General features: G+C 38.1%; 3 protein-coding genes and 2 non-coding genes across 5 annotated transcripts; 3 read left to right on the forward strand and 2 right to left on the reverse strand.

Moving 5' to 3' along the window:
• The first annotated feature begins 1,875 nt into the window (after positions 1-1,875).
• On the forward strand, positions 1,876-4,707 carry LOC140232279 (uncharacterized). The gene is made up of 4 exons (XM_072312410.1): positions 1,876-1,989; positions 3,082-3,148; positions 3,594-3,752; positions 4,472-4,707. Exons 1-4 carry the CDS (start codon positions 1,876-1,878, stop codon positions 4,705-4,707), a joined length of 576 nt encoding a protein of 191 aa, XP_072168511.1.
• A 1,817-nt stretch (positions 4,708-6,524) lies between these two features.
• Positions 6,525-9,579, forward strand: LOC140232135 (outer membrane lipoprotein Blc-like). The gene is made up of 4 exons (XM_072312281.1): positions 6,525-6,644; positions 7,478-7,544; positions 8,289-8,447; positions 9,341-9,579. Exons 1-4 carry the CDS (start codon positions 6,525-6,527, stop codon positions 9,577-9,579), a joined length of 585 nt encoding a protein of 194 aa, XP_072168382.1.
• A 2,656-nt stretch (positions 9,580-12,235) lies between these two features.
• LOC140232137 (outer membrane lipoprotein Blc-like) lies at positions 12,236-17,111 on the forward strand. Its single transcript, XM_072312283.1, has 4 exons — positions 12,236-12,355; positions 15,086-15,155; positions 15,788-15,946; positions 16,873-17,111. The coding sequence occupies exons 1-4, from the start codon at positions 12,236-12,238 to the stop codon at positions 17,109-17,111; spliced, it is 588 nt and encodes a 195-aa protein (XP_072168384.1).
• Trnaa-agc (transfer RNA alanine (anticodon AGC)) lies at positions 12,991-13,065 on the reverse strand. Its single transcript has one exon. It is a non-coding gene; the product is annotated as a tRNA-Ala (tRNA).
• Positions 13,317-13,391, reverse strand: Trnaa-agc (transfer RNA alanine (anticodon AGC)). Its single transcript has one exon. It is a non-coding gene; the product is annotated as a tRNA-Ala (tRNA).
• Positions 17,112-18,261: the final 1,150 nt, after the last annotated feature.

The raw sequence follows: 18,261 nt of genomic DNA on the forward strand, positions 1-18,261 counted from the left end.
ACGTTCTTTATATTCAAAGTGTAGAACAATTTCTGCACCAAGTGCATGTTTACTGCAGTTACAGCGTTGCATTTGAAAGTTCTCAACGATAGCCCTATGTTTCTTAGTATATGGAAGCATTTCTAATGTTGTTTTTGTGATTTCGTGTCATATGTCAATCAGGTAGATTTTAATGACTCAACGGAAAAAAAAATACACGTCGACTTAAACCATGATTTGACTTTGTCATTATCTGCAACTAATGAGAAAACATATCACACACATGACGTGACGCAAAACACAAAATAAAACAATTAGGAAACACCGTCAGATGAGACAGTTGCCTCGGAAAAAATGTAGCAGATTTCTGAACCACACACCAAAATCAAGATTCCGGATGACTGATGAAAAGGGTGAAGCTGGGAAAAGAGACGGACATCAAAACAACTACATGTCTACCACTGAGGCCTTCAACCGTGGTAAAGCCTTTATTCCTGTTTTCCATTTTCATCTATTTCATTTCCAACAAAAAAAAAAAATAGAATTTACAGTGAGACATTTCGATGCACATATTTACACAAAATCAACACATCATTGTAATAAAGGAAACTACTGTAAACTGAAGCACAATGAATGTTATTTTCACGACAATTTTTCATGACAAAACAAAATTGTTGGAAATTGAGAAGGCGGCTATAAAGCGAAGTTTGTATTTTGCAGACTCCTCATAAACAATAACTACTTTACTACCGGACTAACAAACTACACGCAAATTGCCTTAGACAGGAAAGATAAAGAAGAAGAAGAAGGAGGAGGAGGAGGAGGAGGAGAAGGAGAAGAAGAAAAAGAAATAAAAAGAAGAAAAAAACACATACACACACCACACACAAATGAACATGAAGAAGCAGCTCTCTTGTTAAAGAGGAAAAAGGAATCAAAGCAGGCAAGAGTGAAAAGAATAACAAGAAAAGGCTAAACAACACAGGGGGAAAGGGCTAGGAAGTGGAGTTGAAGGGTCTAAGCCAACGCACGCGAGGCACGAGATGTATACGTGCTCAACACACAGGTATTGAATATAAGCAGTCAATTTTGAGTTTCTAGATGATCAAGAAATCATCAGCACTGACGATGTTGGGAAAAGTTGGAAGTCTTGATTATAGAATTTAGAATTTAGGAAAAAATTATATTAAGGCAAGACAGAAAGGATCTTTGTTTTCAGACAGTTGCTGGTACAAATTTATCGCCGAAAAAAAATAATTGTAAAGTTTGTTCAAAATCTTGTAATCATTGAGAGCAACAGCATGTCATTATAATAAACCTCGTATAAAATAAGGAATAAATGAATCATACAACCATAATGCACGATGGAGTATTATAACATTTGTAGATTTTCAAATGATTATAGCAAATCAAGACCATCAGAAATTGACTCACATAACACTTTATCAACTTAAAGACATGAGTCTACGGAGGATATCCTTAATTACGTAATGTCAACTAACTTATTTTCTTTCGCCCGACTCTAATGAAATACCAGATGACGATTTCACACGACGATAATTCCATGGAGGAGGACTATTTTTCACAGAAATAAGTAGCCACGGTATTATGAAATAGCCAGTTAAGACGATAAGAATACTAAGTGGTCAAACAGACCACAAAACTTACGCAAGGCATCATTCTCTGGCAACATGGGGGTGTTCATGTCCGACTCATCTCGTGGGTGGACACGTGTTCATCTTCCGACAATTCATGCCATCTCTGCTATAAAAACTGATAACTTGGACGTTCCGTTCCATCACCACTGACACCGGCTCCAGACACTGTCGTAGAGACACGCCCTTGAGGTACATAACTCGTCATCACACACACACACTCACACACTCGCCGCCAACAATGGGAAGGATGATGCTACTTGCTCTATGCCTTGCCGCCGCCACCATCGGCTGTGACGCCATGCACACTGTACCCACGCTTGATGCGGGGGCGTACATTGGTCGCTGGTATCAGGTGAGAATAGAGAGTGCATTCCTGGATAATTTATTATATCTCCTCTGTATTCATTTCATTTCAGTAGTGGTCTAACGTTTGACATGTCCAACATGATTATTGAAAACACCTATATCGTGTATATGCTTGCTATTCGTTTCTGCCAACATTTGTGTTGACGTGCATTAAAATTCACGCTCCTGATTTTTTTTCTCTTTTGTTTTTTTTTTCTCGCAACTTCCTTATGAATGCTTCTCTGGTGTCCTAAATAGTGTTTCTGATGACAGATGGTAAATGAACAAAATGTGTTCTTGTTGTCATTTCCCGACGGCTATCGCGCACACCGTCAAGTAATGCTCGAAGAAATTCCCTTGGATCTCTTCCTAATTGTGTCTAATTTCAACAAAAGTGCAAATGGACCTTCTCAACCAAAAGTTAATAATGATAAAATATCTGAAGTGGTCTATCTATTTATCAAGACAAGACAAAACGACTAAACATAAACTCATACACCTTGATTAGGTGCTGCTGGGTCCCATTTCATAAAAGATGTTACGATAGCAACTCTTGCTGGAATGGCAACTTCCAATAGCAACAGCCAATCAGGAACCTGGATTCTTGTCGTTACTAAGGCAATTGCCATTCCAGCAAGAGTTGCTATCATATCGACATTTCATGAAATGGGATCCTGGTCCCAGGCCCTGGTCTTCCATGGGACCAGTTGTGTGTGTATTTGGGGAGGATCACTTCACCGAGTTATGCCCCCTGCTCTGCGATGAATGAATGTAGCGGGATCTATACTTGTGTATATAGATAGAATATGACTCTCTCACGCACGAGACCCTACAGTTTATATCATAGAGAGACAGAGTGTTTTACCCTTTACTTGAGGGGACTGCGTGGTAACACACAGCATTGCCTAGACTCTTTGGGCTTCAAACCCGAGACCAAGCCCGAGCGATTGATTCCAAGACACCTCATATCCTAAGAACTGAGCCACCTCACGGCCCTTACTTAATGAACGCATTTTACAAAATACTCGCAGACAATTGCAACCTATACATCCTTAAGTTTCTACATCAACTCTTTTTCTTGACCTTTCTCTTCTACCAGGTTTATACTAACTACTGGGCTGATCTGTTTTCCGGCGTGATGGAGCCTGATTGCGTCACGGCCGATTGTACGTATAATCAGATGTTCCTTAAATTGCCCAATTCATTTTAAGTAAATTGGTGAAATTAAGCTTTTCCCATTTGTTTGCTTGGCAGTCAAACCGAAGACCTTTTTATTTACATAAATGATATTACATTACAAAACATATACTGTTAAAAACATTATGAAAGTATAACTTGTTTACAGGACATGCCTTTAGCGCGAAAAAAAACCCCAAAAAACTCGCCACAAATACAATATTGTATGATTTATATTACAGTTTTTCGAACAATTTCTTAAAAAGTTAATGCGAATGTGATTATACATATAGTTATAGTTATATATGATAGTTATATATACGAACAATAGAGAGAGAGATATAAATAGAGAAAGTAGGGAGAGAGCAACAAAGAAGAGACTCAAACAAATTTAGATGTCGGTATTTACTAACAAACTTGATGTCTCGTAACCAGACGGACTCGTCAATGCAACATACGTGACCGTGTATAACGCGAACTGGCGGTTTGAAGGTAACTTCACCGACTTCATCACTGGCTACGCCTATATCCCCGACGTGTCGGACCCGGGAAAACTCAAAGTCGTTCTGGACGGAGTTCCCGTTGAAGGAGATTGTGAGTTTTTGTTTTGTTTTGTTCGTTTATTTGCTTTTGTTCTTGAAGTTCCACCCACAAATTGTCAAATTGTCATTCAGAACTGAACATTGATGGCGTCAGAGCGACAAATGCCATCGAGGGTGGCTATACACGTGACAGAAGCAATGGATGTCTTAATGCAAGCCAGAATGATTGCTTGATACGACGGTGGAATTGGGATTAGTGCACTCTTGAGCCAAATAAGATAGATTTTCAAAATTAAGATGTGATAACCTACATTTATTTCTGGCTCACTTTTCCCAGAGTGGGTATTATCAAATTTGGGAAAAATGTCATAAAGATAGCAGCTACACCGACATGATATAAACGCAACAAAATAATGATCAGATCTAAAACGAAGCAATTAATGTTTGCATATTGTTGCTCGCTCTTCAGCTATTCCTGTCATCAGGATGGTATGTTCGCCCGTCAACTTAATTCTGATTTCATCTTTGATAGTGCAGGACATTAGTTCCATTGTTGATATGTTAGTGACTCTGATGAAGAATCATTTCATCACATATTTCCGGTTTTCAAATGACAATACTAGTTTTCTGCGCAACTTTCATATTCTGCTTAAAGTTAACAGTGATTCATAACCTACATGAGAATGCCTTTACTTATTCGTGTAAGCCCTAGTGGGGTATTCTACCCGACTGCATCACGATATGAACTATTGTTACTCTTGCCCTGTGCAGACTGGATCTTCAAGCTTGGTCCCATCGTGGAGGGGCAGTACCAGTACAGCCTCATCACCGACGGAGAGGCGGCCCGTCAGCTCTTCGTACTCGCCCGCGACCCGCAGGAGTTTGCCGAACTCTACGACAAGGAAGTGATGGAGTACTTGCCCCTTCAAGGTTTCACTGGCCAGCTCAAGGCTCCCTATGGCATCACGCACAACGAGGACTGTGTCTACCCGCCGACTTCCAAATAAAAGCACTGCTATCCACAAACTGTATTTCCATGAATTAAAGATTAAAAATCATCAAAAATGACCTCTGCCTTGCCCAGACAATGATGTTATTGTGCTGTTTTACAATTAAGCGTTGGATGTTAAGATAGTTTGCAAGCAGCTATGTCTTTTCCGATATAACAACTTCCAGGACTTCAGGCTTCCCGAAATGTATTTGGAGAGTGATGCATAAGTATAACAGACGTTAACTCGATAAGCGTAGAACGTTTCTGTGTTTTCGTCAAAAATACTAAATTCCTTTATGGACTGGTCCTAGAGAAAACAGTAGTACAGTGCCCAAGAATCGAACTGACACGACGAATGTATGTCGTGTATTTACAAAGTCAAATTTTTCAGCACTTATTCAGTCAATTAATTCTTTTTTTTTTTTTGTTGAAGTGCTCAGGCCCTCGCGAAGTTTAGATAGAAGCAGTGCAAAACATATGATGTGACACTGAGGTTAGCAGACACCCAAAACAATTGTTAAGAACAGAGTCATCATGAGTTTGATGGAGGGTTATGGCTAAGATTATTTTGTTATCTGAGACTCACGGGAACTAGGCATGGTAGATCTGAATAAACATGCCTGAAAAGAGGAAAATTAACAATAGTCCCATTGATTTGAAGTCCTATCAAAATAATGAATTACTCATTTTGATTTTTGTGACAGAAATTGGACAGCAATACAATAAGATAATGATTGTAATAATGAGTGATGCTACTTTTCCTCACTTGGGAATGTCATCCTGTCAGCATTTCACTGTTCATACTTATAAGGGGCCCATTGTTTAAAATTATGGTAACTTTACTATCAATGGTAACTCTGCAACCAATAGTGATAGTCAACATCAGTGAATTCGCGGCTTTAATTGGCTGTGACACTTTGCTGCTACGGTAGTAAACTATCGGTTGCAGGGTTACCATTATTTGTAAATTTACCGTGTATTATGCAACGGGGCCTGTATTTATTGAATAAATATCATTTTAAAAAAAAGAAAACTTAAATGACTGTTTCCACGGTTGTGCCTTATTACAGGGTTATTTTTTATCTTTTTTTTTTAAGTGATGGAATGTGTGAGAATGCGATGTTTACTGTCAATGGCTGTCTTGAGTAGGTTCATTTTGGCTGTGCATTATGACTATTTCGAACCCAGCTCATGTACATGTTGATTCTTGAACATGTCTACATACATTAAAACAAACGTCAATTAGAACCTCCGGTGTCATTTGAAAAACATACGGGAATAGAGAATGTCGTAAGAAACGGGTTAACAGTGAAACCATTCTTCCGCAAACAAAGATGCTCCTCCTTGCATTGATTTGTTCTGCTCGGTGTTGTGTGTTTGTGTGTGTGTGTGTGTGTGTGTGTGTGTGCGTGTGTGTGCTCAGTAAGATCCATCGTTTCATTTACAAGCAAAAACAGCGGTTAAAATATTTACCCTGTCATCATGAGCATCTAGATTTATCCAAAACCACCAATAAATGTAAGATGGTATTATGCGCATTTACTGAAATACAACAAATTGATTAGATTTATTTGTATTACAAAACTCTTAAAGCAACAATCGTGTCCCAAATACCAAGTCAATAGTGATATAATTGTGGTCACCTTATATTCGCTTATCTTTGAGCTTATCTCCTCCACCCATGGCTCCTGCCGGCTTAAGTAACGCGACTGATTTGTGATGTCAACAAGTGCTCTACATCCTGCCCAGAAGAGGGATCTTATACATTGCTTCTTCCACCATTGGTCCAAGAGCACCGTAAAGCATAACTCGAGCAAGGCAACTCTGTACAAAATGGCGACCACCAGGACCCAGGTTCTTTGTTTTCTGACTCTGTGTTTACTTGCGAGCGGGAACGCGATTCATACAGTATCCAGGCTGATTCCTGAGCAGTACGTCGGAAGATGGTATCAGGTAAAATCATTCATGGAATTTATTTTTCTATCATCATTTTGACGCCTTCATTAAAAACGAGGATGCAGGAATAATAGTTGATAGCTAAATGGGTAAAGTTATTAAGTTGAAAGTTTAAATGTAAAGTCTTATTCAAACTTGTGATTTCTTTATGTATGAATATATACACACAAATACACACACAAATACACACACACAAAATGTATGATATGTATTGCATAATGTATCATAAATGAATGTATCGTTTATCACTTCATACATGCAAAGTATCATGTGTGTTGGAGAGGTGAAGAAGATGCATATAATGGAACCGCATGATACATTCATTTTGATGGCATGTACATGTTGTAAAGAGCACTTCTTCACAGTGAACCGAGACAAAACACTACCAGATGATGTCGCATGTATGATTGCTTGAAGAAAGAATTTTCTCACTCAAGGGTAAAAAAAAAATAGAAAGGCATCATATGTTACAGAGGTCGAAGTTGAAACAAGGGTGAGGTACTAGTTTTCTTCATTCAAAGTGCTTCGTGACATCAAAACAAATTGTAGAAATTCATAAGTGGTATGAAAATGTGACCTTGATATAATAAAATGCTCTTTTTTCAATTTGCATGTACAGATGAGTGTGAATATTACGTAACTACATACATGACATAATTATACTACGTATGTGGCACTGAGTCGATAACAATTCCCTCATTACTTCCCCCATAGTGTCTTCAAAGTTCATTGGTCGATATCATTTCCAAGAACATATAGATTATTTCAAACGGGGAAAACTTATGAGTTCTGATCCCTCTCAAAATAATCCATTGATGTTGTTTTCGTAGGTATTGACAAACGCCTACTCCGATTTCTTCACTGGTGTTGCGGAACCAGACTGTGGGACGGCTGACTGTGAGTATGATATCACTTTCTATTTTTTGTTTCCTTTCTTTCATGCCGTTTTGTTTATTCTTTTCCCCTTTGCTCCTCTTGGGTAACGTCATCTTTCTGTGATTATCTTTAACAATAAATGCCCTACACCCTTTATTTTTATATCATCAACACAGGGAAACATACAAGGATAATATGTAATATTTTCTCTCTGTGTATATAAATAAATGTATAAACAAACAAACAAACAAATGAATAGATACATAACTAGCCAACTAACTACCTGAATAAATAAAAATGTATACAATTAATAGAATAAGTAAAGAACATTTCTGGTGGTGCTTCAATGATAGTGTTTCATCTCTCCAAGCCGTGACTTGAACTTTCGTGATTATGTTGTGACATATGAAATTAGTTTTCGGAAGATGCCTTTAGATAGTGCTGATCAATAATAATGCAAAGGTATTTTCCTATAGCATCAAAAAACTGTGTGTTGAACGTCTGATATTGTGATGAAAACATTTATTAAGTGAAGACATATTGGTACAATCTTTTTTTTTTTTAAGTTGATGATGATTTCAGAGATTAATTTCAAGGAATCACTTTAAACAGGAAAATTCTTGGTCGACAATTAGTGTTATCCATCCAGATAGGGCTAACGGTTCCATTGTTCCCTAGGGGACATGAACATGCTTCTATCATACCCTGTGTTTACAAACAGTCTCAGATAGAATGGATTATAATCATGTACATATCTGCCTTCAGACACGCTCGTCAACGAAACATACGTCACCGTGTACAACGCCAACTATCGGTTAGACGAGGGCTACACGGATGGGCTCGGAGGTTACGCGTACATTCCCGACCCGGAAATCCCTGGGCGCCTCAAGGTGGTACTGGATGGTGTACCTGTTGAAGGAGACTGTAAGTGCATATTCTCCCTGATATCTTACGTTTTTACAATGTTTGAGATCGCAAGAATGCTGATACTTATTAGTAAGCAAAATGTTTCTTTCACTTTCTGTGGTAAAAGCGTTTGCTGCCTTGACACAAACTTTTCCGTTGCATAATGACACACACACACACACACACACACACACACACACACACACACAAATAAACCCACACACCTCACGGTTATGATCTAAAATTGATGTGGCACTCCTATCTTTTCACAAGGTGTTTATAGTTACAGTAGCTCAAGCGCCACCTACGGTTCAATGATGATTCGAAAATAATAGCTCCTTTTCCAACACAAGGATATTGGGACGGACGGGTGTGTATGTGGGTGACGTTCAGGATCAAGATTTTGATGTGGGTTTCAGGAATGGGTTTTCAGGAAACGTCTATTGATTGTGTGTTTATTAAAAGAGCTGTTGGGCACTTCCTGATGTAATATCGGTGATGATGACGAAGAAGGTATAGTAATCACAACAATAGTGTTGTTGGAGGTAGTTATAGGCCAGCTGAAACTGGTTTACAAAACAACCAAAACAGAGCAGCTTCTTCACATGCGACGAAAATATTCGAGAGTTTACACTGGATTACGACAGCTGTCATAATGGATTAGCTATGTTAATACAAAGAAAACATAATCATATAATAAAAAAAGATAAGAACCAAGGCGACGGAAGAAATAATGATAGCAATCGTAAGAAAGATGAAGGGAAATAAGACAGAGAAGGAGCAGAATAAGAGAGAAGAGAATATTGGGTGAAGAGGACTAAAGAGGGAAAAGAGGGAGAGAAGAGAGAGGGAGAATGTGGAAAATCACAGTGAGCCACCTTTTTCAACCATCTTATCAATCTCTTTTCAAGACTGGGTGTTCAAGCTTGGCCCTACGGTGGAATCAAAATACCAGTACAGCCTGGTGACGGACGGACAGGACGCGCGCCAACTCTACGTACTCAGTCGCGACCCCGCCCAGTACTACCAGCTGTACGACTTCGAAGTGCGGGAGTACGTGGCGTTACACGGGTTCACCGGTCAGTTGAAGGCTCCATACGAAGTGCCACACCCTGCTGAATGCGTGTACCCGCCGAGTCCGGAGGAGTGATGTTTTACACCCCACTCCATTCCGATTCTTTCACCCTCGTCTCCTGGAATGTATCGGCGTTGAGACGCAAGATACTGCCGTATTGCAGTACAGGGCTTAACATTAAGTTGATCTTTAAATTAAACAGCTTGCAAATATTTGAATCAATGCAATGATGTCAGGCAATATGTGAAATTCGTTAGATGAAAGAAAATAAACTCTTTACTTAATCTGTTATTTTTACTGACACGAATTGATAACCTCTAAATGTAGTCATGTTTAGCATATCATTGTTCTTTCAAACAGCAATTTCTGGATAGACGGTAAAAATGTTTACCGCAGGTAAAAAAATAGAGAACCAGATCCGAAGTATATTTATATACTGAGGGACGATGCGACGTTTTATACAAAAATAACGAAAAGTGCGTACTTAAAATTAGTACAAAATTAACAATCCCTTCGAAATGACACATGTCAGAGTGATTATGATCAACACTTAACCAGCTTGTCAGAATTTTACTCATGAAGCTTGCTTATTTAACATCATTTATTTATGCAAATGTATTGCTTGCAATTGAAAGAATGGAAACAATAAAACCAGCAGTTACGCATCTAGCAAATACTGCAATCATCTTGTGTCTTTGTCTTAATTTCAAAATTTGAAGGATTACTTGTTGGTATTTTACAATGTTCCTTAATACCTTACAGATCAAAATGGTATTAGCAGATCAAAATAAAGATTTAAATAGTCTTGTTTAATTAAGAGAAGAAAAATCATGGTAAACGCATCTCAAAGATTTTTTGCTCAGGTTACAATCCCACTTCCTCTTTGAGATGACTGCTCGTCTACAAGCCTTAGGACTGGACATTGCCTTTCTAAGTCGAAACAAAGGTGGTCATTTGACTTGATGTAAACATTAATAATCTTTTGTGGTAAAGAAAGAAAGAAAGTAAATACAAATTTCAATTCACGAAGCTCTTAGGCTCCCACGCAGTTTAAATTGTAGCAGTGCAAAGCACATGAGGTTGTATTGAGGTTGAGCAGACACCAAAAACTATTGTTCAGAACAGCTTCATGAGTGGTTTGATAAAGGGTTATGGCTAAGTTTGTTTTGTTGTGTGGGCATGGTAGATCTGAATAAACATTCCTGAAAAACAGAAAATTAACAATAGTCCCATCAGGGTTTTTTTTTTTTCAGTTTGAAGTTTGAAGAATGAATATTACGTATTATGTAGTAGATGACAGGAATTGGACAGTAATACAATAAGACAATGATTATTATATTGAGAGATGCATCTTTTCCTCACTTGGGACGATGTCATATACTGTCAACATTTCACTTTTCATACTTATAAGGGTAACTTCACTATCAATGGCAACACTGCAATCAATAGTGATAGTCAACATCAGTGAGTCCGTGGCTTTAATTGGCTGTGACACTTTGTTGCTATGGTAGTAAACTATTGGTTACAGAGCTACCATTAATTGTACAGTTACTATGTTTTATGCAACGGGACCTGTATTTATTGAATAGATATCATGTTAAAAAAAGGACACTTAACTGACTGCACTTATTCCACGGTTATGCCTTATTACAAGAGATTTTAGAGTGATGGAACGTATGAGAATTCGATGTTTAATATCACTGACTGTCTTGAGTATTTTCTTTTTTATATGGCTTTGGATCAAAACAATTGACAATAAGACAACTTGGCTTTCCCTTAGGACAATTTCGTACCCAGCTCATGTACACGTCGATTTGTGAATATACTTGTACAAAGATTTAACAAAACGGCAAAACCTCCGGTGTCTTGTATAAAACATATGGGAACAACGAATGTCGTAGGAAACGGGTTAACAGTAAAACTGCCTGAACTGTCATTTGAACAGACTTTGGTATTGATTGTTAGGTTCAACTCCGTCATCCAAAGATGCTCCTCCTTTCTGCTCGGTATTGTCAAATGTGTGTGTGTGTGTGTGTGCGTTTAAACGCAACTTGCAACTGATTGTCACTGGGCAATCAAAATCATTGTTGCATGCATGTCTTCTTAATAGGGCAGACCCTGAGCCAATCAGAATGGTTGTTTCAAAATAAGCAATTATTTGCAATTGATTGCAACTTTCTTGCAACGGGGCCCAGGAGGATCAATCGTTTCATTTACAAGCAAAAGTAGTGATTAAAATACATGTACACTCACATTATGAACATTAAGATTTATCCAAAAACTATCAAATGTAAGATGATATTATGCGCAGTTACTGAAATTAGATTCAGATTCAAGATTCAATTTGTTTTTTATTGTCACTCATCAAAACGTCCAAAGACTAACAGTGTGAGCTTACGTAAAATTGACATAGCAATAAATCAAACAGTAAGTTAGTTTAGTTAGAATTAGAATTATTCATATTACAAAACTCTTACAACAATACATTGTCTGCCAAATACCCAGTCAATAGTGATATAATCGTGGTCACCTTATATTCGCTTATCTTTGAGCTTATCTCCTCCACCAATGGCTTCTGCCGGCTTAAGTAATGCGACTGATTGTGATGTCAACAAATGCTCTACATCCTGCCCAGAAGAGGGATCTTATACATGTATAATTTAATTGCTTCTGCCACCATTGGTCAAAGAGCACCGTAAAGCATAACTCGAGCAAGGCAACTCTGTACAAAATGGCGACCACCAGAGCCCAGGTTCTATGCTTTCTGACTCTGTGTTTACTTGCGAGCGGGAACGCGATTCATACGGTATCCAGGCTGATTCCTGAGCAGTACGTCGGAAGGTGGTATCAGGTAAAGTCATTCATGAAATGTTACGTCATCACTTTGACGCGTTTATATAAAAAAAAAAAAAAAAACAGAAAAAAGATGACGCAAGGATGATATTCAATAGCCAAATGGGTATAGCTATATATTGCATTTGTTGACAGCTTAAAGGGATCGTATAGTTTTGGTTGAGACCTAATTTCAGGTTTATAATTTTTTTTTTTTTTTGTGAAATAATGAGAAACCTCTTATGAAATATGAAAGAGCACTTAATTCTATGAGGAATTCAACGTTTGTTTGATGAAAATTGGTTTTGAAATGGCCGAGATATCCAAAAAAGAGCGATTCTAAAAAAGTGTGGGACCCACAGTTTATTACGATTGCTTTGTTTTACTTTGTTTTTGGATGTTTCAGTCATTCCAAACTCGATTTTCATCAAAAAAACTTTGGATTCCTCTTAAAATGATATGCTCTGTACTATATCATAAGTGTTTTCTTGGTATCTCGCAAAAAGTTAAAAGCCCGATTCTCATCTCTATCAATACTGTACCATCCCTTTAAGAAAATTCTTATCATTTCTTATTCGAACTTAGTGATTTCCTAATGTATAGGCCCTATATGTATGTACAGTATGTATAGTGGAAAAGTGAGCAAAGAAAATGGGATTCCATCGGGATTCGAACCCGAGACCTCCGGATTGCTAGACCGGTGCTCTACCGACTGAGCTATAGAAAGCCCTAGTGCAGTGTTCGTCCCAGAAACCCTTAATTCTCAATGCTCGGGTGGTCAGAAGCTATAGCAGTGTGTTTGTGTGTGACACACACGCACACACTTGAACCTGGCATAAACCCGAAGGATAATTCAACTTGGGGATAAATGCGAGGGATCACCGAAGTGATGCAGCTTTTTGAGTTTGTAACAAATAAAGACAGAATAAACTGACCAGAAAGAATATAAATTATTAGTGGAAAAGTGAGCAAAGAAAATGGGATTCCATCGGGATTCGAACCCGAGACCTCCGGATTGCTAGACCGGTGCTCTACCGACTGAGCTATAGAAAGCCCTAGTGCAGTGTTCGTCCCAGAAACCCTTAATTCTCAATGCTCGGGTGGTCAGAAGCTATAGCAGTGTGTTTGTGTGTGACACACACGCACACACTTGAACCTGGCATAAACCCGAAGGATAATTCAACTTGGGGATAAATGCGAGGGATCACCGAAGTGATGCAGCTTTTTGAGTTTGTAACAAATAAAGACAGAATTTGTTACAAACTCAAAAAGACAGAATTTGTTACAAACTCAAAAAGCTGCATCACTTCGGTGATCCCTCGCATTTATCCCCAAGTTGAATTATCCTTCGGGTTTATGCCAGGTTCAAGTGTGTGCGTGTGTGTCACACACAAACACACTGCTATAGCTTCTGACCACCCGAGCATTGAGAATTAAGGGTTTCTGGGACGAACACTGCACTAGGGCTTTCTATAGCTCAGTCGGTAGAGCACCGGTCTAGCAATCCGGAGGTCTCGGGTTCGAATCCCGATGGAATCCCATTTTCTTTGCTCACTTTTCCACTAATAATTTATATTCTTTCTGGTCAGTTTATTCTGTCTTTATTTGTTACAAACTCAAAAAGCTGCATCACTTCGGTGATCCCTCGCATTTATCCCCAAGTTGAATTATCCTTCGGGTTTATGCCAGGTTCAAGTGTGTGCGTGTGTGTCACACACAAACACACTGCTATAGCTTCTGACCACCCGAGCATTGAGAATTAAGGGTTTCTGGGACGAACACTGCACTAGGGCTTTCTATAGCTCAGTCGGTAGAGCACCGGTCTAGCAATCCGGAGGTCTCGGGTTCGAATCCCGATGGAATCCCATTTTCTTTGCTCACTTTTCCACTAATAATTTATATTCTTTCTGGTCAGTTTATTCTGTCTTTATTTGTTACAGTATGTATACATACATGTGTGTGGATGTAATGTATATGTATAATTATGTTAATATCATATACATATATATATATATATATGCACACATATACATAAATAAATGAAGAAATATATATGTGTGTGCACATAGATCTATATATGCATATAATAAATAAATAAATAAATCCTATTTCACAATGTATCATAAATGAATTTAAGTTTTATTGAAGTCATACAATGAACATACAAAGTGTATGTGTGTGGATGTGTGTTGGAGAGATGAAGAAGGTGCATATGGAACATTATGATACATTGGTGGTGTACATGTTGTAAAGAGCATTTCTTCACAGTGAACCGTGGTAGAATACAAGCTTATAAGGTAACACTATCAGCTGATGTCTTAAGTATGATTCCTTGAAAAAAAAAATCCCACTCAAGGGTAAAAAGTTCAGATAGTTGCAGAAGTCCAAGTTTAAACAAGGGTGAGGTACTAATCTTCTTCATTTAAAGTGCACCAAGAAGCATGTTAATTCTTGTGACATCAAAACAAATTGATGAAATGAATAAGTTATATGAAAATGTCACCATGATATGATAAAATGCTCCCTTTTCAGTTTGCATGTAGAGATGAGTGTGAATATTACGTAACTACATATATGACATATACTACGTATGTGGCGCTGAATCGATTACAACTCCCTCATTACTTCCCCCATACTGTCTTTAAGGTTCATCGGTCGATATCACTTTCAAAGTACATATTATTTCAAACGGGGAAAACTTACCAGTTCTGATCTCTCTCAAAATAATCCATTGATGTCGTTTTCGTAGGTTTTGACAAACACCTACTCCGATTTATTTACTGGACGTGAAGGGAAACCAGACTGTGGGACGGCTGACTGTGAGTATAACATCACTTTTGTCCTTTCTCTTTCTTTTCTTTCTTGTCTTTGTCGTTTCGTTTCTTCATTGTTCTTCTTCTTCCCTTTGCTCCTCTTGCCTAAATAAACGAATAAACAAATAGATGAATAACTAAATAAATAGATAAATGAATGTATGAAATCGTATATAAATCAGTAAATGACATTTCAAGGGTTGCTTTTATGACAGCGTTTCATCTCTCCAAGCTCTGATTTTAACTTTCGTCATTATAGATGTGACGTATGAAATTATTTTTTTTAAAGACGCCTTTAGATAAGTTGCTGATCAGTAATAACGCAAAGGTATTTTTCGGGCATAAAACAATTGTGCATTGAACGTCTGATACTGTGATTAAAGCATTTATGGAGTATTCGAAGAGATGTTGGTACTAATAATATTTTTGTTTTAGTTGATGATGATTTCAGAGATGAATTTGAGGAGTTAATTCAAGCTAGAAAATTCCTGCTCGACAATTAGCATCATCCATTCAGATAAGGCTAACGGTTCGGTTGTTTCACAGGTGACATACACATACTTTTATCAAACCCTTTGTCTATACACACAGTTTCATAGAATAAATTGAATCTTTAAACACATATCAATCTGCCTCAGACACGCTCGTCAACGAGACACACGTCACCGTATACAACGCCAACTATCGACTGGACGAGGGCTACACGGATGGGATCAGGGGTTATGCGTACATTCCCGACCCGGAAATTCCTGGGCGCCTCAAGGTGGCACTGGATGGCGTACCTACTGAAGGAGATTGTACGTATTATTTGTCTCCTTGATATCTTACATTTTTGAGATCGAAAGAATCCTGCAACTTATTAGTAACCAAAATGTTTCTTTCACTTTCTGTGATGAAGGCGTCTGCTGCCTTGACACAAACTTAACACCATAGTGAAAAACATACAAACAAACAAACACCTCAGGATTATGATCTAACATGATAGTACTCCTATCTTTTCACCAAGGTGTTTGTATTCTCAATAGCTCAAGCGCCACCTACAGTTCAATGATGACTGGAAAATAATAGCTCATTATTTTTCGACACACTCAGATATTGGGTGACGTTGAGGATCAAAATTTTGGTGTGGGTTTTAGGAATGGGTTTCGGGAAACGTCTATAGTGACCATGTGTTTATGATAAGAGCTGGTACACACTTCCTGATGTAAAATCAGTGATTGACGATGAAGAAGATATATTTATCACAACAATAGTGTTGTTTGAGGTAGTAGGATTGATAAGACAACGATATCAGGCTTGAAGAAATTGATTTACAAAGCAACAAGAACAATAAGAACAGAGCAACTTCTCTACATGCTATAAAAGTATTAGAGAATTGTTTATGCTTGATTACGACAGCTGATCGTAATCTTGATGATGGATTTACTATATTCGTACAAAATGGGTGAGATGTCGACGATTATCTCAGAGATAAAGGAAACATAAACACACAAAGAAAAAAAATAAGAATCAAGGCGACATAAAATAATGGTAATAGGAGCGTAAGAAAGATGAAGGGAAATAAAAATAGAGAAGGAGCAGAAGAGAGAGGAGGATATGGGATGGAGAGGACTCAAGAGTGAAAGGGAGAGAAAGGGGGGGGGGGTGGGAGGAGGAGAGAGGGATAATGAAGAAAATTACAGTGGGCCACTGCTTTCAAAGATCTTATCAATCTCTCTTCAAGACTGGGTGTTCAAGCTTGGCCCTACGGTGGAGTCAAAATACCAGTACAGCCTGGTGACGGGCGGACAGGACGCGAACCAACTCTACGTACTCAGTCGCGACCCCGCCCAGTACTACCAGCTGTACGACTTCGAAGTTCGGGAGTACCTGGCATTACACGGGTTCACGGGTCAGCTAAAGGCTCCATACGAAGTGCCACACCCTGCAGAATGCGTGTACCCGCCGAGTCTGGAGGAGTGATGTTTTGCACCCCACTCCATTCCGATTCTTTCACCCTCTGTCTCCTGGAAGGTATCAGCGTTGAGAGGGGAGACACTATACAGTATTGTGGTACAGGGCTTAACATTAAGTTTCTCTTGATATCAAAAAGCTTGAGAATTTTTATTCAATGCAGTGATGTTAGGCAATATGTGAGTTGGTTAGATGAAAGAAAATGAACTCTTATCTGTCGTTTTTACTGACACGAATTGATAACCTCTAAATGTATTCTTTTTAGTATTATTCTTTCAAGTAGCAAATTCTGGATAGACGGTAAATGTGTTTACCGCAAAAGGTAACAAAAAGAGAACCAGATCCGAGGTATTTTTTATATACTGAGGGATGATGCGACGCTGTAATAAAAGATGATGAAAACTAGTCACTTGAAATTAGTATAAAATTAACAATCCCTACGAAGTGACACACGTCAGAGCAATTGTGATCGATACTAAGCCAGCTTGTCAGAATTTTACGCACGAAGCTTGCTTATTTAACATCATTTATTTATGCAAATGTATTGCTTATAATTGAAACAATGGACACAATAAAACCAGCAGTTACGCAACTAGCAAAGTTATCTTGTTATCGTCTTGCTTATTTGTCTTAATCTAAAAAAAAATGTGAAGGATTATTTGTTGGTATTTTACAACGCTCATGCGTCCTTAATGCCTTTCCGATCGAAATTATATTAGCAGATAAAAATGAAGCTTTAAATTGTTTAAGTAAGAGAACAAAAGCCATCGCAAACACATCTCGATGATTTTTGTTCAGGCTATAATCCTAATTTTCTCTATTTCGTGTAGGCCATAGGACTGGACATATAGCTGCATTTTTAAGTAAAAACAATTGATCATTTGACTTGATATCAACATTAATTATTTGAGCTAACAGAAAGAAACTAGAGACACATTCCAATTCACGGCGCGACATAACACAGTCATGATTTGTCTCTATCGTGTTGAATTTACATTCAGAAAATTGCGATTGCATCAAACTCTTCTCCATCACTAATAAGAAAAGATATGCTGTTGTGATAGGAAGTGCCTTTATTATCTCACCACATCAAATGCTGAAATGACCGTCAGCAACAAATGCCGTCTTGATGGGCAATCGTCAGAAAAGAAATTCAATC

Source organism: Diadema setosum, chromosome 8 (assembly GCF_964275005.1).
Source record: "Diadema setosum chromosome 8, eeDiaSeto1, whole genome shotgun sequence".
In the NCBI taxonomy this organism is placed as follows: Eukaryota; Metazoa; Echinodermata; class Echinoidea; order Diadematoida; family Diadematidae; genus Diadema; species Diadema setosum.